Raw genomic sequence first — 19,287 nt, forward strand, 5'->3', positions numbered from 1 at the left:
AGCATTCTGGGAGACGTTGTTCGTTTATTTCATGAACGCAACACATTCCACAAATTAATTCTGCTAGACCTGTTACAGAGACACCCATTTCGCTGTATTTTTTTTTGTTTTACATTAATGTAGATAGGCATTGTTATTATATATATATATAAACCGTCTGTGATGTCAGTCACAGTCGCCCCTGAACAGGCAGTTAACCCACCGTTCCTAGGCCTTCATTGTAAATAAGAATTTGTTCTTAACTGACTTACCTAGTTAAATAAAGGTAAAATAAAAAAAATATTTAAAAATTATAATGGAATCCAGAGAGAACAAAACCTGTCCTCAAACATTTACATCAAAAGATGCAAAGTTATGGACAAAGACACAAAACATCCACATCAAATTAAATATTTTTCTTGGTCAAATAATATGGAAAACAACCCATTTTTGTGCAGCATTAATTTCCCATCCTTACAAAACACTTAATGTAAATGTACATGACTGTATTGTACATAGGCTGGTCATCTAGCTTTGTACCTGAAGACTTTCTATCACCATGGAGATAAAACAATGACCACTACAGTAATTGAACACATTGAGACATCAAGGGCTTTGTGATGATGTGGTTCAGTTGGTAGAGCGTGGTGCTTGCAACGCTAGGGTTGTGGGTTTCATTCCCACAGGGGGAAATGTATGTGTTCACTACTGTAAATTGCTCTGGATAAGGGCATCTACTAAAATGTAAAAGGAATGAATAGATCATAGAAATAAGTTGCACTTGCTAAGTATTTCAAGAAACTGGAAAACACATATCAAGCAAGTGTATATATGTTGTTTTTATTTTAAAATGGTAGTATTTATTTATAGGGGACAATGCACATTAATCAACATCAATATTATAATAATGCAGCATCCATGTAAATGTGCCGGGGTTAGCCAAAGATCATTTGCACCCGTAGTCCCTGGGAAGGTAAAGACCTTTACACAGCCACTATACAAATACTCACTAAAACAATACAAAATACCAATACATTACATCCAATAATATATAATTCTAACAACAACAACTTATTCATAATAAAAAACACTACCATCAGCTGTTGTCTTACATATGAGAAACCACAGATAACTCATGTGTAGAAGTTTGGATAGATTTGAGCTATGTTTTCAATTTCCATGTAAACGTACAATAATCAGTGCAGCTTCTCAAGTCCATGGGCATTGCACTCCAGTATACTGTAGCTCTAAGAGAGAAGGCAGATTGACTGATTTTACTGTGTCAGAAAAAGGGACAACGCAATCCCCTCTAGTTTACTGCCCTTGTTATCCTGGAGGGGCTTTCCTTGAGCATGATATGCGGGCATGGGGGTGGAGCAACAAGACCACGCGGGATTTTAAAGACAAAGCCCCTATCTACATATTGCTTGAAGCTGTCCAGACTGAATAAATTATGTGTGTGAATGACGTGACAATGGTGGTAACGGTTTGGTTAGTTATCAAAAATCTTAGATGTTTGTTTGTCATGATTCAATTGGTTTCAGAATAGAATAGCAGCATGTGAGGCAACATCTCCGATGTGAGAATATCATAGCATGAGTATATAGTTTGGCGGCCTCCAGAGGAAGGTAAGATTTTATAAACCTAAAATTGGATATTCCAAACTTTACTGTGTTAACCACCTTCTTCACGTGTTTATTGAATGTCAAGTTAAGAGTCCAAAATGAAGCAGAGATACCTGAAGTTGGACACAACTTTCAGATTCTCCCCATTAACAAGGACAGCTCTTTGGGACGAATCAATGGTAATATAAGTATTATCAGATTAACTGGTTTCTACAGGTAATTGTCAGCCTCAAGTTACAAATGTTGGTAAATACTCAAATACATTTAGTTGACATTTTTTCTCTTACAAAAGTAGTGCACTGGGCCTACTAGCCTTGTATTGGCGGACGGATGTTTTTTTTCTTTCTGTATGTGAATCAAGTGCACCTACCAACAACAGCGCAACATGCCTTTATCGTTGGCTTTTCTACAGAAATGTTTGGTGATCGACAAGTAATGCCTTGATGATCAGTCTGGTTGGTGACCACTGGTCTATATAGTGTACTCAACTGGTTTTGCCTCGTGACCCAAAATGAACCAGGTTGTCTCAGTTGCAATCCAATATTCGCATGGCAATTCGATGTTTACCTAAATGCAATCTGGGAAACTATTTTTACTGTTATATTGATAGTAAATGTACCAATTATATAACATGTGAACAACAGTCGCACCTTTTTCATTGTCAATAATTCAGTTTAGCCCATGATGAAGAATCATTTCTACACACTTTCTAACTTTTTTTTTTTGTTTAAATTCAGACTAGTATTTTAATTTAAAAAATTGTGATAATTGACACACGCGACCCGTTCATAAACTCCCGTCGCGACCCAGCAGTTGAGAATCGGTGACTCAATGTAGTCTGGGCCCCTGTCTTTTTAGCTAACATTCCGCATCTCGACATTCCTGTTTGTCAAAGAGACTGGCCTTTCGGCAATCTCAAAGTTCAATGTGCAGCTGGATTTCCTTGAGGAGTTGCTCATTTGGTGGTTGGAAAGAAACAGAAATAGAATGAATAGAACGGTTTGGTAGCTCGAACCCAGGCAATTTGACTGGTAAACGCATAGGCACACTCGCCTGGTAATGCGGAGGAAATCATTTCCTTGGCAATTCGGAATGTTCTATCAATTGATTCTGGATTGTCATGGCAACGTAGAATGTTTATTCAAATGATGCTATCTGATGTGGCCCATGCAATGGAATGTCTTTTTTGGCTCAATAACAAATGCAAAGTATATATTTATATATTTATATGGTAAGAATAAGAATGTGTTCTTAACTGACTTGCCTAGTTTAAATAAAGGTAAACATATATATATTTTATCTATAGTTGCAAAAATAATGACGGCAGAATTGGAGTCAATTATAGAAGAGACCCAATCTGGCTTCATGAGGAATATACACTGCTCAAAAAATAAAGGGAACACTAAAATAACACATCCTAGATCTGAATGAATGAAATATTCTTATTAAATACTTTTTTCTTTACATAGTTGAATGTGCTGACAACAAAATCACACAAAAATGATCAATGGAAATCAAATTTATCAACCCATGGAGGTCTGGATTTGGAGTCACACTCAAAATTAAAGTGGAAAACCATACTACAGGCTGATCCAACTTTGATGTAATGTCCTTAAAACAAGTCAAAACGAGGCTCAGTAGTGTGTGTGGCCTCCACGTGCCTGTATGACCTCTCTACAACGCCTGGGCATGCTCCTGATGAGGTGGCGGATGGTCTCCTGAGGGATCTCCTCCCAGACCTGGACTAAAGCATCCGCCAACTCCTGGACAGTCTGTGGTGGATGGAGCGAGACATGATGTCCCAGATGTGCTCAATTGGATTCAGGTCTGGGGAACGGGCGGGCCAGTCCATAGCATCAATGCCTTCCTCTTGCAGGAACTGCTGACACACTCCAGCCACATGAGGTCTAGCATTGTCTTGCATTAGGAGGAACCCAGGGCCAACCGCACCAGCATATGGTCTCACAAGGGGTCTGAGGATCTCATCTCGGTACCTAATGGCAGTCAGGCTACCTCTGGCAAGCACATGGAGGGCTGTGTGGCCCCCCAAAGAAATGCCACCCCACACCATGACTGACCCACCGCCAAACCGGTCATGCTGGAGGATGTTGCAGGCAGCAGAACGTTCTCCACGGCGTCTCCAGACTCTGTCACGTCTGTCACATGTGCTCAGTGTGAACCTGCTTTCATCTGTGAAGAGCACAGGGCGCCAGTGGCGAATTTGCCAATCTTGGTGTTCTCTGGCAAATGCCAAACGTCCTGCATGGTGTTGGGCTGTAAGCACAACCCCCACCTGTGGACATCGGGCCCTCATACCACCCTCATGGAGTCTGTTTCTGACCGTTTGAGCAGACACATGCACATTTGTGGCCTGCTGGAGGTCATTTTGCAGGGCTCTGGCAGTGCTCCTCCTGCTCCTCCTTGCGCAAAGGCGGAGAGCGGTCCTGCTGCTGGGTTGTTGCCCTCCTACGGCCTCCTCCACGTCTCCTGATGTACTAGCCTGTCTCCTGGTAGCGCCTCCATGCTCTGGACACTACGCTGACAGACACAGCAAACCTTCTTGCCACAGCTCGCATTGATGTGCCATCCTGGATGAGCTGCACTACCTGAGCCACTTGTGTGGGTTGTAGACTCCGTCTCATGCTACCACTAGAGTGAAAGCACCGCCAGCATTCAAAAGTGACCAAAACATCAGCCAGGAAGCATAGGAACTGAGAAGTGGTCTGTGGTCACCAGCTGCAGAACCACTCCTTTATTGGGGGTGTCTTGCTAATTGCCTATAATTTCCACCTGTTGTCTATTCCATTTGCACAACAGCATGTGACATTTATTTATTTTTTTGAGCAGTGTACATATATCTAATAATATCCGACTGGTGTTAGACCTTATTGACTATTCTGATCTAATCTGATCTAAAGATAGTTTTATTGTCCTTCTTAGACTTTTATAAAGCCTTCGATACAGTGGAACATTAGTCTCCATTTCTCTCCCTTGAGAAATGTGTTTTTTGGGGAATTATTTTGGAGTACTATTAAAACTCTTTATATGAATGGGAACAGTTCCATTAAATTTAATCATGACACTTCTAGATTTGATTTGAAAAGAGGAATTAGGCAAAGTTGCCCACTTTTGCCTTACCTCTTCCTGCTTGCAACCCAACTTCTTACATGTTTTTTAAAAAATCCAGCGATATAAATGGGACCTCTATTGCTTTTTTCTATTTTTTATTGTAATATTTATTTAAATGTATATATATGTCAGTGTCAGTGTTCTGCCATGGCCAGCGAAGAGCTCGGATCTCAATCCCATTGAGCACGTCAGGGACCTGTTGGATTGTGGGGTGAGGGCTAGGGCCATTTCCCCCAGAAATGTCCGGGAACTTGTAGGTGCCTTGGTGGAAGAGTGGGGTAACATCTCACAGCAAGAACTGGCAAATCTGGTGCAGTCCATGAAGAGGAGATGCACTGCAGTACTTCATGCAGCTGGTGGCCACACCAGATACTGACTGTTACTTTTGATTTTGTGACACAGTGACACATTATTAAATTTCCGTTAGTCACATGTCTCTGGAACTTGTTCAGTTTATGTCTGTTGTTGAATCTTGCTATGTTCATACAAATGTTTACACATGTTAAGTTTGCTGAAAATGAACACAGTTGACAGTGAGAGGATGTTTCTTTTTTTGCTGAGTTTACAACATTGATAAGATTCCTACAAAATTATCTGCTTTTCATAGACAAGTATTCTTAGCATGGTCGTTAATATATAAACATCATTTTCCCCACATAGGTATTTCATTTGGAACAATAAGGACATTTTGTATACAAACAAATCTTTATTTTTAAAGAACTGGTTCAATAATCATATCCTGCTGGTGAGTCAACTTTTTAATGCAGAAGGATGGATACTCAATCGTGTAAATATTTTTTATCTCGTTACAATATCTCTGTTACACCTAGAGAGTTCTCCGTAGTTTTTGATGCTATTCCATCTGGAACTCTCATGTTATTTAGAGGTATAGCCAGACCTCACCTTCTTAACCTTCCCTCGCTTAATCCAGTTGATTCTCCAATAGGGACACTGTGTTTCTCCTTGCTCAGTCAGAACAGACCTATACGTGCTTTATTTTATAGTGATATTGTATCCATTCCTTATGTCACAATTTACTGGAATACATTGGTCACTAATATCTGTTAAGAAAAAAGTCTGGTTATTACCACACAAATACCAAGATGTCTCTTTCAGAATGATCCATAAGTATTACCCTGCGAATCATTACCTGAAGAAACTCCAAAAAGACATTAACTGTATTTTTTGTGTTGAGCATCCAGAAACAGTTTCGCATTGTCTACATGTAAAAAAAAAATATTTTGTATAATCTGTCATTTATTGTACCCCCTAGCACATGTTATCATTGTCTATTTGTATACTTCTTGTATGTATACTGGGTTTTCTGCATTTTTTTATTTTAATTAATTTTATTTTAATTTAATTAATTAAATAATGTATATTTTGTCATGTGAGTTGACAACAAATCACAGCAAATATTGAATCATAAACTTCCTGTTTTTATTCTTGTAATGGTGTTTAAAATTTAAATTCTATACATTTTGAAGGATACAAATTCAAATGTGTTACAAGAAATCGATACATCCTTCTTAAAAAAAGTAACAAAACATCACGAATAGAGTAGGGTTTTTACATTAAAAGAAATTTGAAAAGTTTAAGAGTATCAATTGATTTCAATACCTTCTTATTCTTACATATTATAATGTGGCAAAGTAATTATTTAAATCTACCTTAAAAAATAATGAATAAGATGTTTTTTTCTTGTATGGCTGTGATATTTAGCAAGAATTATTACTTGTTAACTATTACTACATTGTCGGAAATAGAAGCACAAGCATTTCGCTACACTCGCATTAACATCTGCTAACCATGTGTATGTGACCAATAACATTTGATTTGATTTAAAAGATGCGCAGGCTAAATTGCTTATGTTGTTGAATTGTTACATTTAAATATGAGTTGTAAATACTACATTACATTATTTTTTATTAGGCCTAAATGTACATTGAAGTATTATTTGCAGTTGTCACTATGACAATGAACACACCCTGAAAGCACTGAATGGTCTGAACCAGTATCTGTGCGCTAGAGATCTCATGAATGGTCTAGATTTACCCCCTTATTAATAGGCAGATTGCAGTAGGATGCGTTGATCCGTTGATTGACAGGTGTAGGACAGTAGAACCATAAACTGTCCTGTAATGTGGATGCCCACCAACGTTTTATAGTTATGTAGCCAATAGTTTATCGTTATAGTTCTTGGTGGATGGGCAGACGTAAACCCAGACACAACACAAATAATGCTATTATCACAACAGAACTAGCCTACTAGTAAGTCTAGCTAACTTTGGCGAACGTGACTGAAATTAATATACATTAACACTTATAAACTTACATTTCTTTAATTGACTTTTATACACTACAAATTGACTATCAAATAATTTACTCAGACAAGTTTGCCATCGGCGAGCTGCAATATGGGAGAAAAGCTGAAGTCGAATCTATCACTCCCGTTGTTTTGCTGTGTCCATAGCAACGTTCGAAAATGGGGTGGAGTCAATGCGCATTGGGTTGTCAACCAGTGACGTCATTCTAGAACTATCCACAGCTGTGCTGGAACGATCCTTGACGTCTGTCATCTCAGTCTGTGACCATGGAAACGAGATGATTGAGAAATGATGCAGTTTTTTCTTCAATCACAACATCTCTCCACATCAGGACATATGCACAGGTACTGTGAGAGTTTGAAAGTTACATAGTTAATTAAGTTTAGGTTCAATATACATGTGCAAATAGTTAGCCCTATGCAAAGAATTGGATTGGCATAGCCTAGCCTGTAACGTTTGTCTAGGTTTACAGTAGCTTGCTTATCAATTTTCATAAATAACATTAGCTGTTGAAGTAAACAAAGAATAATTAGGCCTAGCTTTCCAACTGTCAAACGTTCCAATTTAATTGTAATTTAAAAAGGAATTTCTGTGCATTCATTCAGATAATTGGACAGACTGACTGACAGTGAAACATGGAGTGCCATAGTAGGCCACCTGTAGAGCAGAGGGAGCCACTGGCCAAGAAGGCTGGTGGGCACCAGAGAGACTTTAAGATGGTGAGGGTAGACAAGAGGAGAAAACACTCAGCCCAGGGGGATCTGGACATAGCCAGGAGCATGAGTGGCCTGGTGAGAAGCCTCAGTGCAGAGCATGGCTGTGGGGACACCATCAACCAGCCAGTGGGCCTCAGGAGGAGCAGAGCTGGGGGGCAGGAGACCTGTCAGGGTCCCGACCCTGCCCGAGTCACCATCCTGAGGAGGGAGCCAGTGGCCCCTGGGGCCGGGAGGTCTGAGGGGAGGACAGTGGACAGGGCGACAGGGATTGGCCGTGAGCTGCGTTGTAAGAGCACAGAGGCCTTGGGTGAGCAGTCCACTGTGGTGATCATGCTGCCTGGAGGAGGAAGGACAGAGATACAGGCAAAAAGAGCCAACACCCCAGGCAGGGGTGTAGGGGGGGCTCCACTGAAGCGGAGGGAGGAGTGGACCCCATACACCTCCCACCCTGCCCTGTCCCAGGCCATTGGAACCAGTAGGGAGAACCAGGAGGGAGAGGCTCATCAGCAGAGCTCCATGAAGGGACAAGACAAGAGAGCCCTGGCGCCTATGCCTCAAGGTGGGGGACGACAGAGGGGCCTCAGGGGGGTCGACACGGTACGCTGGTACAGCAACTTACCCCTGCATGCCGACAGAGGCCCCATGCCGTTCCGTCGGAAGAAGAGCGTGAGCATGACGGGCAGCGTGTCGTGGGCTGACGACCAGTACTGGGCATGCTGGGATGGCTGGGACGAGGTCATCATCTGGGGGGATGAGGGGAAGAAGGAGGAGAGGAGGGGGAAGCAGAAGGATGAAGAGGAGAGGAAGGGGAGGCAGAAGGGTGAGGAGGAGAGGAGGGGGAGGCAGAAGGGTGAGGAAAGGGGGAAGAAGGAGAGGGGGAACAGTGGACAGATGGGAGGGCCATGGAGAGAAGGACCAGTGGAGGAAGTAGACTCAGAAACAGACAGGAAGTCAGGGATGTGGAGAAGTAGGGAGGACACCACCTATGCCTCACAGTATTTATCACTTGTCCTGCAGTCTGCTACTGAAGCTCCAAGAAAACCCTTTTCGTACTAGAGTAGAAAATAAACAGATGGCTATCTTTTTGAAACTGTTCTGACGGCTTTGACATTTGTTTGTAAGGATTCCAATGAGACCAAGCAGTACAGAAATGTAATGTGCAGTGGTGTCTGAGCCAAGTCTGGAGGTTTATATAGCACTCGGCTTCTCTGATCTGCTGATAAACCATCAGATGACAGTTGGGTTTTGTTTACTTTTTGTAGGTCAGCTGTGTGTGTGTGTGTGTGTGTGTGTGTTGCACAAAAACACTTGTCACTACTGACCAATAACCTTTTTTCTTGTCACAAACAGACACCAATGCAACAACACCTGAATTAGTATTATTGAGTAGAAAACAAATATGTGGATCTATTGTGTAATATGGTGGACCTTGTTTTGCAGTAACCAGAACTGTGTAAAGATTACCCTGAACTGACATTGGACTGCACTGCCCCCGTGTGGTAAAAATCAGACACTGCAGGCTATGAATTGGCTTGTTGGTACTGTATGCATTTTGAAACTTCTTGTTTCCCCCTTCCATTTACACTGTAATGTCCAAACTATTTCAAGACTCTTTCTATACGAAGCAATGTGTGGGGTCAAAAGCAACGCAGTGTATGTATGATATACATATCGAATCTTCTTGGGATAGCACCTTCATAACGATATGTTTCAGCCTTAAGATGAATGTGAATATACCAGTCAAACGTTTGGACATACTCATTCCAGGGTTTTTATTTTTACGATTTTCTACATTGTTGAATAATAGTGAAGACATCAAAACTACAAAATAACACATCATGGATTAATGTAGTAACCAAAAGAGTGTTAAATCAAAATTTAATTTATATTTTAAATTATTCAAAGCTGCCACCCTTTGCCTTGATGACAGCTTTGCATACTTGCCATTCTCTCAACCAGCTACATGAGGTAGTTCAATTAACAAGTGTGCTTTGTTAAAAGTTCATTTGTGGAATTAATTTTCTTCTTAATGCGTTTGAGTCAATCAGTTGTGTTGTGACAAGGTGGCCATCTGGTGGCCATTTGATTAATTGTTCAGCAGTCTTATGTCTAGGGGGTAGAAGCTGCTAAGGAGCCTTTTGGTCCTAGACTTGGCGCTCCGGTATCGCTTGCCATGCGGTAGCTAAGAAAACAGTATGACTTGGGTGACTGGAGTCTCTGACACGTTTTTGGGCTTTCTTCTGACACTACCTATTATATTGGTCCTGGATGGCAGGAATCTTGGCCCCAGTGATGTACTGGGCCGTTCGCACTACCCTCTGTAGCGCCTTACGGTCAGATGCACAGCAGTTGCCATACCAGGCGGTGATGCAACTGGTCAGGATGCTCTCGATGGTGCAGCTGTATAACTTTTTGAGGATCTGGGGACCCATGTCAAATATTTTCAGTCTCCTGAGGGGGAAAAGGTGTTGTCGTGCCCTCTTCACATCTGTCTTGGTGTGTATAGACCATGATTGTTTGTTGGTGATATGGACACCAAGGAACTTGAAACTCTCGACCCGCTCCACAACAGCCCCGTCGATGTTTATGGGGGCCTGTTTGGCCCTCCTTTTCCTGTAGTCCACGATCAGCTCCTTTGTCTTGCTCACATTGAGGGAGAGGTTGTTGTCCTGGCACCACACTGCCAGGTTTCTGACCTCCTCCCTATAGGCGGTCTCATCGTTGTCGGTGATCAGGCCTACCACTGTTGTGTTGTCAGAAAACTTAATGATGGTGTTGGAGTTGTTTGGCCACGCAGTTGTGGGTGAACAGGGAGTACAGGAGGGGACTAAGTACACACCCCTGAGGGGCCCCGGTGTTGAGTGTCCGCGTGGCAGACGTGTTGTTGCCTACCCTTACCACCTGGGGGCGGCCCATCAGGAAGTCCAGGATCCAGTTGCAGAGGGAGGTGTTTAGTCCCAGGGTCCTTAGCTTAATGCTGGGCACTATGGTGTTGAAAGCTGAGTTGTAGTCTATGAACAGCATTCTCACATAAATGGTCCTTTTGTCCAGGTGGGAAAGGGCAGTGTGGAGTGCAATTGAGATTGGTTGAATTGCTGCAAAGAAACCACTACTAAAGGACTTGCTTAGGCCAAGAAACACGAGCAATGGACATTAGACTGGTGGAAATCTGTCCTTTGGTCTGATGTGTCCAAATTAGCAATTTTTGGTTCCAACCGCTGTCTTTGTGAGACACCAAGTAGGTGAACGGATGATCTCTGTATGTGTGGTTCCTACCGTGAAGCATGGAGGAGGTGTGAATGTGATAGTGTAGGGGGGGCTTTGCTGGTGACACTGTCAGTGATTTATTTAAAATTCAAGGCACACTTAACCAGCATGGCTACAACAGCATTCTGCAGCAATATGCCATCCCATCAGGTTTGCGCTTCGTGGGACTATCATTTGTTTTTCAACAGGACATTGACCCAACACACCTCCAGGCTGTGTAAGGACTATTTGACCAATAAATTTGATTTGATTTGATTTTGATTTGCATCAGATGACCTCCACAATCACCCAACCTCAATCCAATTGAGATGGTTTGGGATGAGTTGGCCCGCAGAGTGAAGGAAAAGCAGCCAACAAGTGCTCAGCATATGTGGGAACTCCTTCAAGATTGTTGGAAATGCATTACAGGTGAAGCTGGTTGAGAGAATGCCAAGTGTGCAAAGCTGTCAAGGCAAAGGGTGGCTACTTTGAATATAAAATATATTTTGATTCGTTTAACACTTTTTTGGTTACTACATGATTCCATAGGTGTTATTTCATAGTTTTGAGGTCTTCACTATTATTCTACAATGTAGAATATAGTAAACTTAAAAGAAAAATCCTTGAATGAGTAGGTGTCCAAACTTTTGACTGGTACTGTATATTGATTACACAAAGACCTCACTCTGAGATCAATTGTACACACATACCACATCCTGACGTAATAAACTACATAGTAAAACAATAACAGACGCATGATGAGAGAGACAGAGACAGAGACAGAGACACAGAGACAGAGAGACAGAGACAGAGAGACAGAGAGACAGAGAGACAGACAGAGACACAGAGACAGAGAGAGAGACAGAGAGAGAGACAGACAGAGACAGAGAGAGAGACAGACAGAGACAGAGAGAGAGACAGACAGAGACAGAGAGACAGAGACAGACAGAGACAGAGACAGACAGAGAGACAGAGAGAGACAGACAGAGAGACAGACAGAGACAGAGACAGAGACAGAGAGACAGAGAGAGAGACAGACAGAGACAGAGACAGACAGAGAGACAGAGAGAGACAGAGAGAGAGACAGACAGAGAGACAGACAGAGACAGAGACAGAGAGACAGAGAGAGAGACAGAGACAGAGAGACAGAGACAGAGACAGAGCGTTGTCATGTTGCACCACACTGCTTTATTTATCTAGAGCAGACAGTTTGATATCAACGGGCCAAGCTCCTCCTCCTCCTCCTCCTCCTCCTCCTCTTACTGTGCATCTGATACGGAGAGGAAAGACCAAGTGCTGCTGGTCGATCACAAGTCCAAATGATTATTAGTATGATTTCTGGATTAGAAACAATAAACATAAAAGACAAACATGTAAACAGACCGGAAATACCTCATGAAACACAATGTCAACAACTATGTAGAAAAAAACCATCAATAATATATTTATATATATATATATATATTTATATTTTCTATACCCACTAAAATATACCAAAAGAAGCATCTATTGGTCATCTGAGGAACTCTTTTTTTTTTTTTTTGTAAAAATGTCTCCCCCCCCTCAGATTTTTAAATATCCTTCAGCTGTAAATGTGAAAACTCAAAATGAGAAAATGAAACCTAAATAAATAAAAAAAATATAACCAAAGAAATATGTTAATTCTTTATGTGATGTTTGTAATACTGCAGAGTGTGAGGAGAGATGACAACAAGCTTCTCCAGTGGATCGATAAAGTTTGTTCGAAGATTCGAAAATGGATTTGACACATTCATCAATCCAAAAGTTAGCTAGTTCTCAAGTCTCAGAAAGTCTGTCGTTCCTTGACAACTTGAGAGTACAAAGAGTCAGAGACACAGCTCCATGACATTCGATGCAGGTCACAGACAGACACAGCTCCATGACATTCGATGCAGGTCACAGACAGACACACAGCTCCATGACATTAGATGCAGGTCACAGACAGACACAGCTCCATGACATTAGATGCAGGTCACAGACAGACACACAGCTCCATGACATTCGATGCAGGTCACAGACAGACACACAGCTCCATGACATTCGATGCAGGTCACAGACAGACACACAGCTCCATGACATTCGATGCAGGTCACAGACAGACACACAGCTCCATGACATTCGATGCAGGTCACAGACAGACACACAGCTCCATGACATTCGATGCAGGTCACAGACAGACACACAGCTCCATGACATTAGATGCAGGTCACAGACAGACACACAGCTCCATGACATTCGATGCAGGTCACAGACAGACACACAGCTCCATGACATTCGATGCAGGTCACAGACAGACACACAGCTCCATGACATTCGATGCAGGTTACAGACAGAGATAAAAGGGCACTTTTACACTGAGCGACACCATGGGGGATCTCCATGGCCCAGGGAGACCTAGGGACCCAGCGAGGGCTGAGCTGCCCAGGGAGAGAGCCTCAGCTTGGGGAAGGGACAGTCTGGAAAGTCCTGGGGTTAGCAGCCTTCAGGTTGACCCAAAGTTTAATTATTTTCACAGTTGATTTCTACCTCCGCCACACATTCGTGGAAACTTGGCAATATAAAAAAAAGATTGAGGACAAGAGAGAAGCAGTAGAGAGGGAGGTTCGTCTTTCTTGAATACAAAAAGTGTACATGTGGTTGGTTGCATGTTCTCTCCTGGTTGACATTGGACAACATGGCTACATACTGTAGTGTAATGAGGGTGGCATCTTGACAACAGAGAGCAATAATGTCCTTGAGATGTGTACTTCCAGGAGGCCTCTGAACAAGTGAAAAAAGTAATCATCTATACAAAACAACAAAACTATATTCATATCAATTAATCTGTGTGAGAGAAAGACATGGGGATAATGTTCTGTTACGAGGGACTAGACCCTTACCCAATATAATGTTCTGTTAGGAAGGACTAGACCCGTACCCCATATAATGTTCTGTTAGGAGGGACTAGACCCGTACCCCATATAATGTTCTGTTAGGAGGGACTAGACCCTTACCCAATATAATGTTCTGTTAGGAGGGACCTAGACCCTTACCCCAATATAATGTTCTGTTAGGAGGGACCTAGACCCTTACCCCAATATAATGTTCTGTTAGGAGGGACTAGACCCTTACCCCATATAATGTTCTGTTAGGAGGGACTGGATAGACCCTTACCCCATATAATGTTCTGTTAGGAGGGACTAGACCCGTACCCCATATAATGTTCTGTTATGAGGGACTAGATAGACCCGTACCCCATATAATGTTCTGTTAGGAGGGATTAGACCCTTACCCCATATAATGTTCTGTTAGGAGGGATTAGACCCTTACCCCATATAATGTTCTGTTAGGAGGGACTAGACCCGTACCCCATATAATGTTCTGTTAGGAGGGACTAGACCCGTACCCCATATAATGTTCTGTTAGGAGGGACTAGACCCGTACCCCATATAATGTTCTGTTAGGAGGGACTAGACCCGTACCCCATATAATGTTCTGTTAGGAGGGACTAGACCCGTACCCCATATAATGTTCTGTTAGGAGGGACTAGACCCGTACCCCATATAATGTTCTGTTAGGAGGGACTAGACCCGTGCCCCATATAATGTTCTGTTAGGAGGGACTAGACCGAGGGTGGGCACTTCCAGTCCTCGTGGGCCTGATAGGTGTCAAAGTTTTGCCCCAGCTAACACACCTGACTCCAATAATCAACAAATCATGATCTTCAGTTTAGAACGCAATTTGATTAATCAGCTGTGTTTGATAGGATGGAGGTAAAAGAAAGACACCAATCAGAACCAATCAGAGGACTGGAGCTGCAAACCCCTGGACTAGACCCTTACCTCCATTTAATGTTCTGTTAGGAGGGACTAGACCGAGGGAGGGCTAGTGTCTGTTGTCCGTTAGTCTTTCCCCCGTTCATGTGTGTGTACGGGATGTGTTCCTCGTAGTTGTTTTGTCTCAACCCCAGTGACGAACCCGCCTCGTCCCGCTCAGAGCTGTGGTCCCTTCTCTGGGAGTAGGAGGAACTGTGGTCCCCTCTCTGGGAGTAAGATGAACTGTGGTCCCCTCTCTGGGAGTAAGAGGAACTGTGGTCCCCTCTCTGGGAGTAAGAGGATGGGTCTAGGGGAATGCTCTCCATGTTGTCCATGTCCAGGTCAAAGTCCTCCTGCTCCGGAGGCTTGTTCTCCTGGCTATAGTAGAAGGAGACCTCCTGGAAGGACTGGTGAAGGTCCTTATGGAGCATCTCAATGATCTCCTGGAAGCTGGGACGCAGCTTGGGGTTGTACTGCCAGCACATTGACATCAGATTGTGTCTGAGGAGAGAAGAGGAGGAGGAGGAAGAGAGGAGAGAAGAGGAGGAAGAAGAGAGGAGAAGGGGGAAGAGCAGAAGGTGGAGAGAAGAAGCAGAGAAGACAAGGAGGAAGAGGGGAGGAGGAGAGAAGAAGGAGGAGAGAAGACAATATAAATATCCCCAGTATCATGAAACCCAATATCCCCAGTATCATGAAACCCAATGTCCCCAGTATCATGAAACCCAATATCCCCAGTATCATGTTCACCAATATCCCCAGTATCATGAAACCCAATGTCCCCAGTATCATGAAACCCAATGTCCCCAGTATCATGAAACCCAATATCCCCAGTATCATGAAACCCAATGTCCCCAGTATCATGAAACCCAATATCCCCAGTATCATGAAACCCAATATCCCCAGTATCATGTTCACCAATATCCCCAAAATCATGATCACCAATATCTTGATCACCAATATCCCCAGTATCATGTTCACCAATATCCCCCAAATCATGATCACCAATATCCCCCAAATCATGATCACCAATATCCTGATCACCAATATCCCCAGTATCATGATCACCAATATCAGCAGTATCATGATTGCCAATATGATATGATCCCCAATACCATGATCCCCAATATCATGATCACCAATAACATTATCAGTAATATACCCAATATCATGATCACCAATATCCCCAGTATCATGAAACCCAATATCCCCAGTATCATGTTCACCAATATCCCCCAAATCATGATCACCAATATCTTGATCACCAATATCCCCAGTATCATGTTCACCAATATCCCCCAAATCATGATCACCAATATCCCCCAAATCATGATCACCAATATCCTGATCACCAATATCCCCAGTATCATGATCACCAATATCGGCAGTATCATGATTGCCAATATGATATGATCCCCAATACCATGATCCCCAATATCATGATCACCAATAACATTATCAGTAATATACCCAATATCATGATCACCAATATCCCCAATATAATGATCACCAATATCCCTAAATCATGATCACCAATATACCCAAAATCATGATCACCAATATCACGATCACCAATGTCCCCAGTATCATGATCACCAATATCCCCAGTATCATGATCACCAATATCATGATCACCAATAACATTATCAGTAATATACCCAATATCATGATCACCAATATCCCCAGTATCATGAAACCCAATATCCCCAGTATCATGTTCACCAATATCCCCCAAATCATGATCACCAATATCTTGATCACCAATATCCCCAGTATCATGTTCACCAATATCCCCCAAATCATGATCACCAATATCCCCCAAATCATGATCACCAATATCCTGATCACCAATATCCCCAGTATCATGATCACCAATATCGGCAGTATCATGATTGCCAATATGATATGATCCCCAATACCATGATCCCCAATATCATGATCACCAATAACATTATCAGTAATATACCCAATATCATGATCACCAATATCCCCAATATAATGATCACCAATATCCCTAAATCATGATCACCAATATACCCAAAATCATGATCACCAATATCACGATCACCAATGTCCCCAGTATCATGATCACCAATATCCCCAGTATCATGATCACCAATATCATGATCACTAATATTCCTAATATCCCTAGTCTCATGATCGCCAATATCCCCAGTATCATGTTCACCAATATCACGATCACCAATTTCATGATTCCTAATATCCTCAGTATCATGATCACCAATACCACCAGTATCATGATCACCAATATCCCCAATATCACAATCATCATATGATCCCCAATATCATGATCACCAATATCCCTAATATAATGATCAATATCCCCAGTATCATGATCACCAGTAACATCACCATTATCCCTAAATCATGATCACCAATATCCCCAGTATCATAATCACCAATATCATGATCACTAATATTCCTAATATCCCCAGTCTCATGATCGCCAATATCGCCAGTATCATGTTCACCAATATCACGATCACCAATATCCCCAGTATCATGATCACCAATATCGCCAGTATCATGATCGCCAATATCATATGATCGCCAATATCATATGATCCCCAATATCATGATCACCAATATCCCTAATATAATGATCAATATCCCCAGTATCATGATCACCAGTAACATTATCATCAATATACCCAATATCATGATCACCAATATCCCCAATATCATGATCACCATTATCCCTAAATCATGACCACCAATATCCCCAGTATCATGATCGCAAATATCCCCAATATAATGATCACCAATATCCCTAATATAATGATCAATATCCCCAGTATCATGATCACCAGTAACATTATCACCAATATCCCCAATATCATGATCACCAATATCCCCAATATCATGATCACCAATATCACGATCACCAATGTCCCCAGTATCATGTTCACCAATATCCCCAGTATCATGATCACCAATATCCCCAGTATCATGATCACCAATATCATGATCACTAATATTCCTAATATCCCTAGTCTCATGATCGCCAATATCCCCAGTATCATGTTCACCAATATCACGATCACCAATTTCATGATTCCTAATATCCTCAGTATCATGATCACCAATACCACCAGTATCATGATCACCAATATCCCCAATATCACAATCATCATATGATCCCCAATATCATGATCACCAATATCCCTAATATAATGATCAATATCCCCAGTATCATGATCACCAGTAACATCACCATTATCCCTAAATCATGATCACCAATATCCCCAGTATCATAATCACCAATATCATGATCACTAATATTCCTAATATCCCCAGTCTCATGATCGCCAATATCGCCAGTATCATGTTCACCAATATCACGATCACCAATATCCCCAGTATCATGATCACCAATATCGCCAGTATCATGATCGCCAATATCATATGATCGCCAATATCATATGATCCCCAATATCATGATCACCAATATCCCTAATATAATGATCAATATCCCCAGTATCATGATCACCAGTAACATTATCATCAATATACCCAATATCATGATCACCAATATCCCCAATATCATGATCACCATTATCCCTAAATCATGACCACCAATATCCCCAGTATCATGATCGCAAATATCCCCAATATAATGATCACCAATATCCCTAATATAATGATCAATATCCCCAGTATCATGATCACCAGTAACATTATCACCAATATCCCCAATATCATGATCACCAATATCCCCAATATCATGATCACCAATATCACGATCACCAATGTCCCCAGTATCATGTTCACCAATATCCCCAGTATCATGATCACCAATATCCCCAGTATCATGATCACCAATATCATGATCACTAATATTCCTAATATCCCTAGTCTCATGATCGCCAATATCCCCAGTATCATGTTCACCAATATCACGATCACCAATTTCATGATTCCTAATATCCTCAGTATCATGATCACCAATACCACCAGTATCATGATCACCAATATCCCCAATATCACAATCATCATATGATCCCCAATATCATGATCACCAATATCCCTAATATAATGATCAATATCCCCAGTATCATGATCACCAGTAACATCACCATTATCCCTAAATCATGATCACCAATATCCCCAGTATCATAATCACCAATATCATGATCACTAATATTCCTAATATCCCCAGTCTCATGATCGCCAATATCGCCAGTATCATGTTCACCAATATCACGATCACCAATATCCCCAGTATCATGATCACCAATATCGCCAGTATCATGATCGCCAATATCATATGATCGCCAATATCATATGATCCCCAATATCATGATCACCAATATCCCTAATATAATGATCAATATCCCCAGTATCATGATCACCAGTAACATTATCATCAATATACCCAATATCATGATCACCAATATCCCCAATATCATGATCACCAATATCATGATCACCA

The 19,287-nt window shown here is 41.8% G+C and overlaps 2 protein-coding genes across 2 annotated transcripts in view; one reads left to right on the top strand and one right to left on the bottom strand.

Moving 5' to 3' along the window:
* The first annotated feature begins 7,247 nt into the window (after nt 1–7,247).
* On the top strand, nt 7,248–8,866 carry LOC149982165 (uncharacterized). Its single transcript, XM_090182872.1, has 2 exons — nt 7,248–7,404; nt 7,666–8,866. The coding sequence occupies exon 2, from the start codon at nt 7,696–7,698 to the stop codon at nt 8,830–8,832; it is 1,137 nt and encodes a 378-aa protein (XP_090038998.1). The 5' UTR covers nt 7,248–7,404; nt 7,666–7,695; the 3' UTR covers nt 8,833–8,866.
* Nucleotides 8,867–12,190: 3,324 nt separating this feature from the next.
* LOC100135871 (insulin receptor) overlaps nt 12,191–19,287 on the bottom strand; it is a 211,087-nt gene continuing 203,990 nt past the window's right edge. Inside the window, exon 23 of the mRNA XM_036986535.2 lies at nt 12,191–15,338. Within this exon, the coding sequence (XP_036842430.2) occupies nt 14,882–15,338 (457 nt within the window). The 3' untranslated portion in view covers nt 12,191–14,881. The remainder of the gene's footprint in view (nt 15,339–19,287) is intronic.

This window comes from Oncorhynchus mykiss, chromosome 8, assembly GCF_057628025.1.
Source record: "Oncorhynchus mykiss isolate SJ-2025 chromosome 8, ASM5762802v1, whole genome shotgun sequence".
NCBI classification, from domain to species: domain Eukaryota; kingdom Metazoa; phylum Chordata; class Actinopteri; order Salmoniformes; family Salmonidae; genus Oncorhynchus; species Oncorhynchus mykiss.

Excerpts from the sequence above, each read along its gene's own strand:
- LOC149982165 (XM_090182872.1), top strand. The coding sequence starts at position 7,696 with ATGGAGTGCCATAGTAGGCCACCTGTAGAGCAGAGGGAGCCACTGGCC.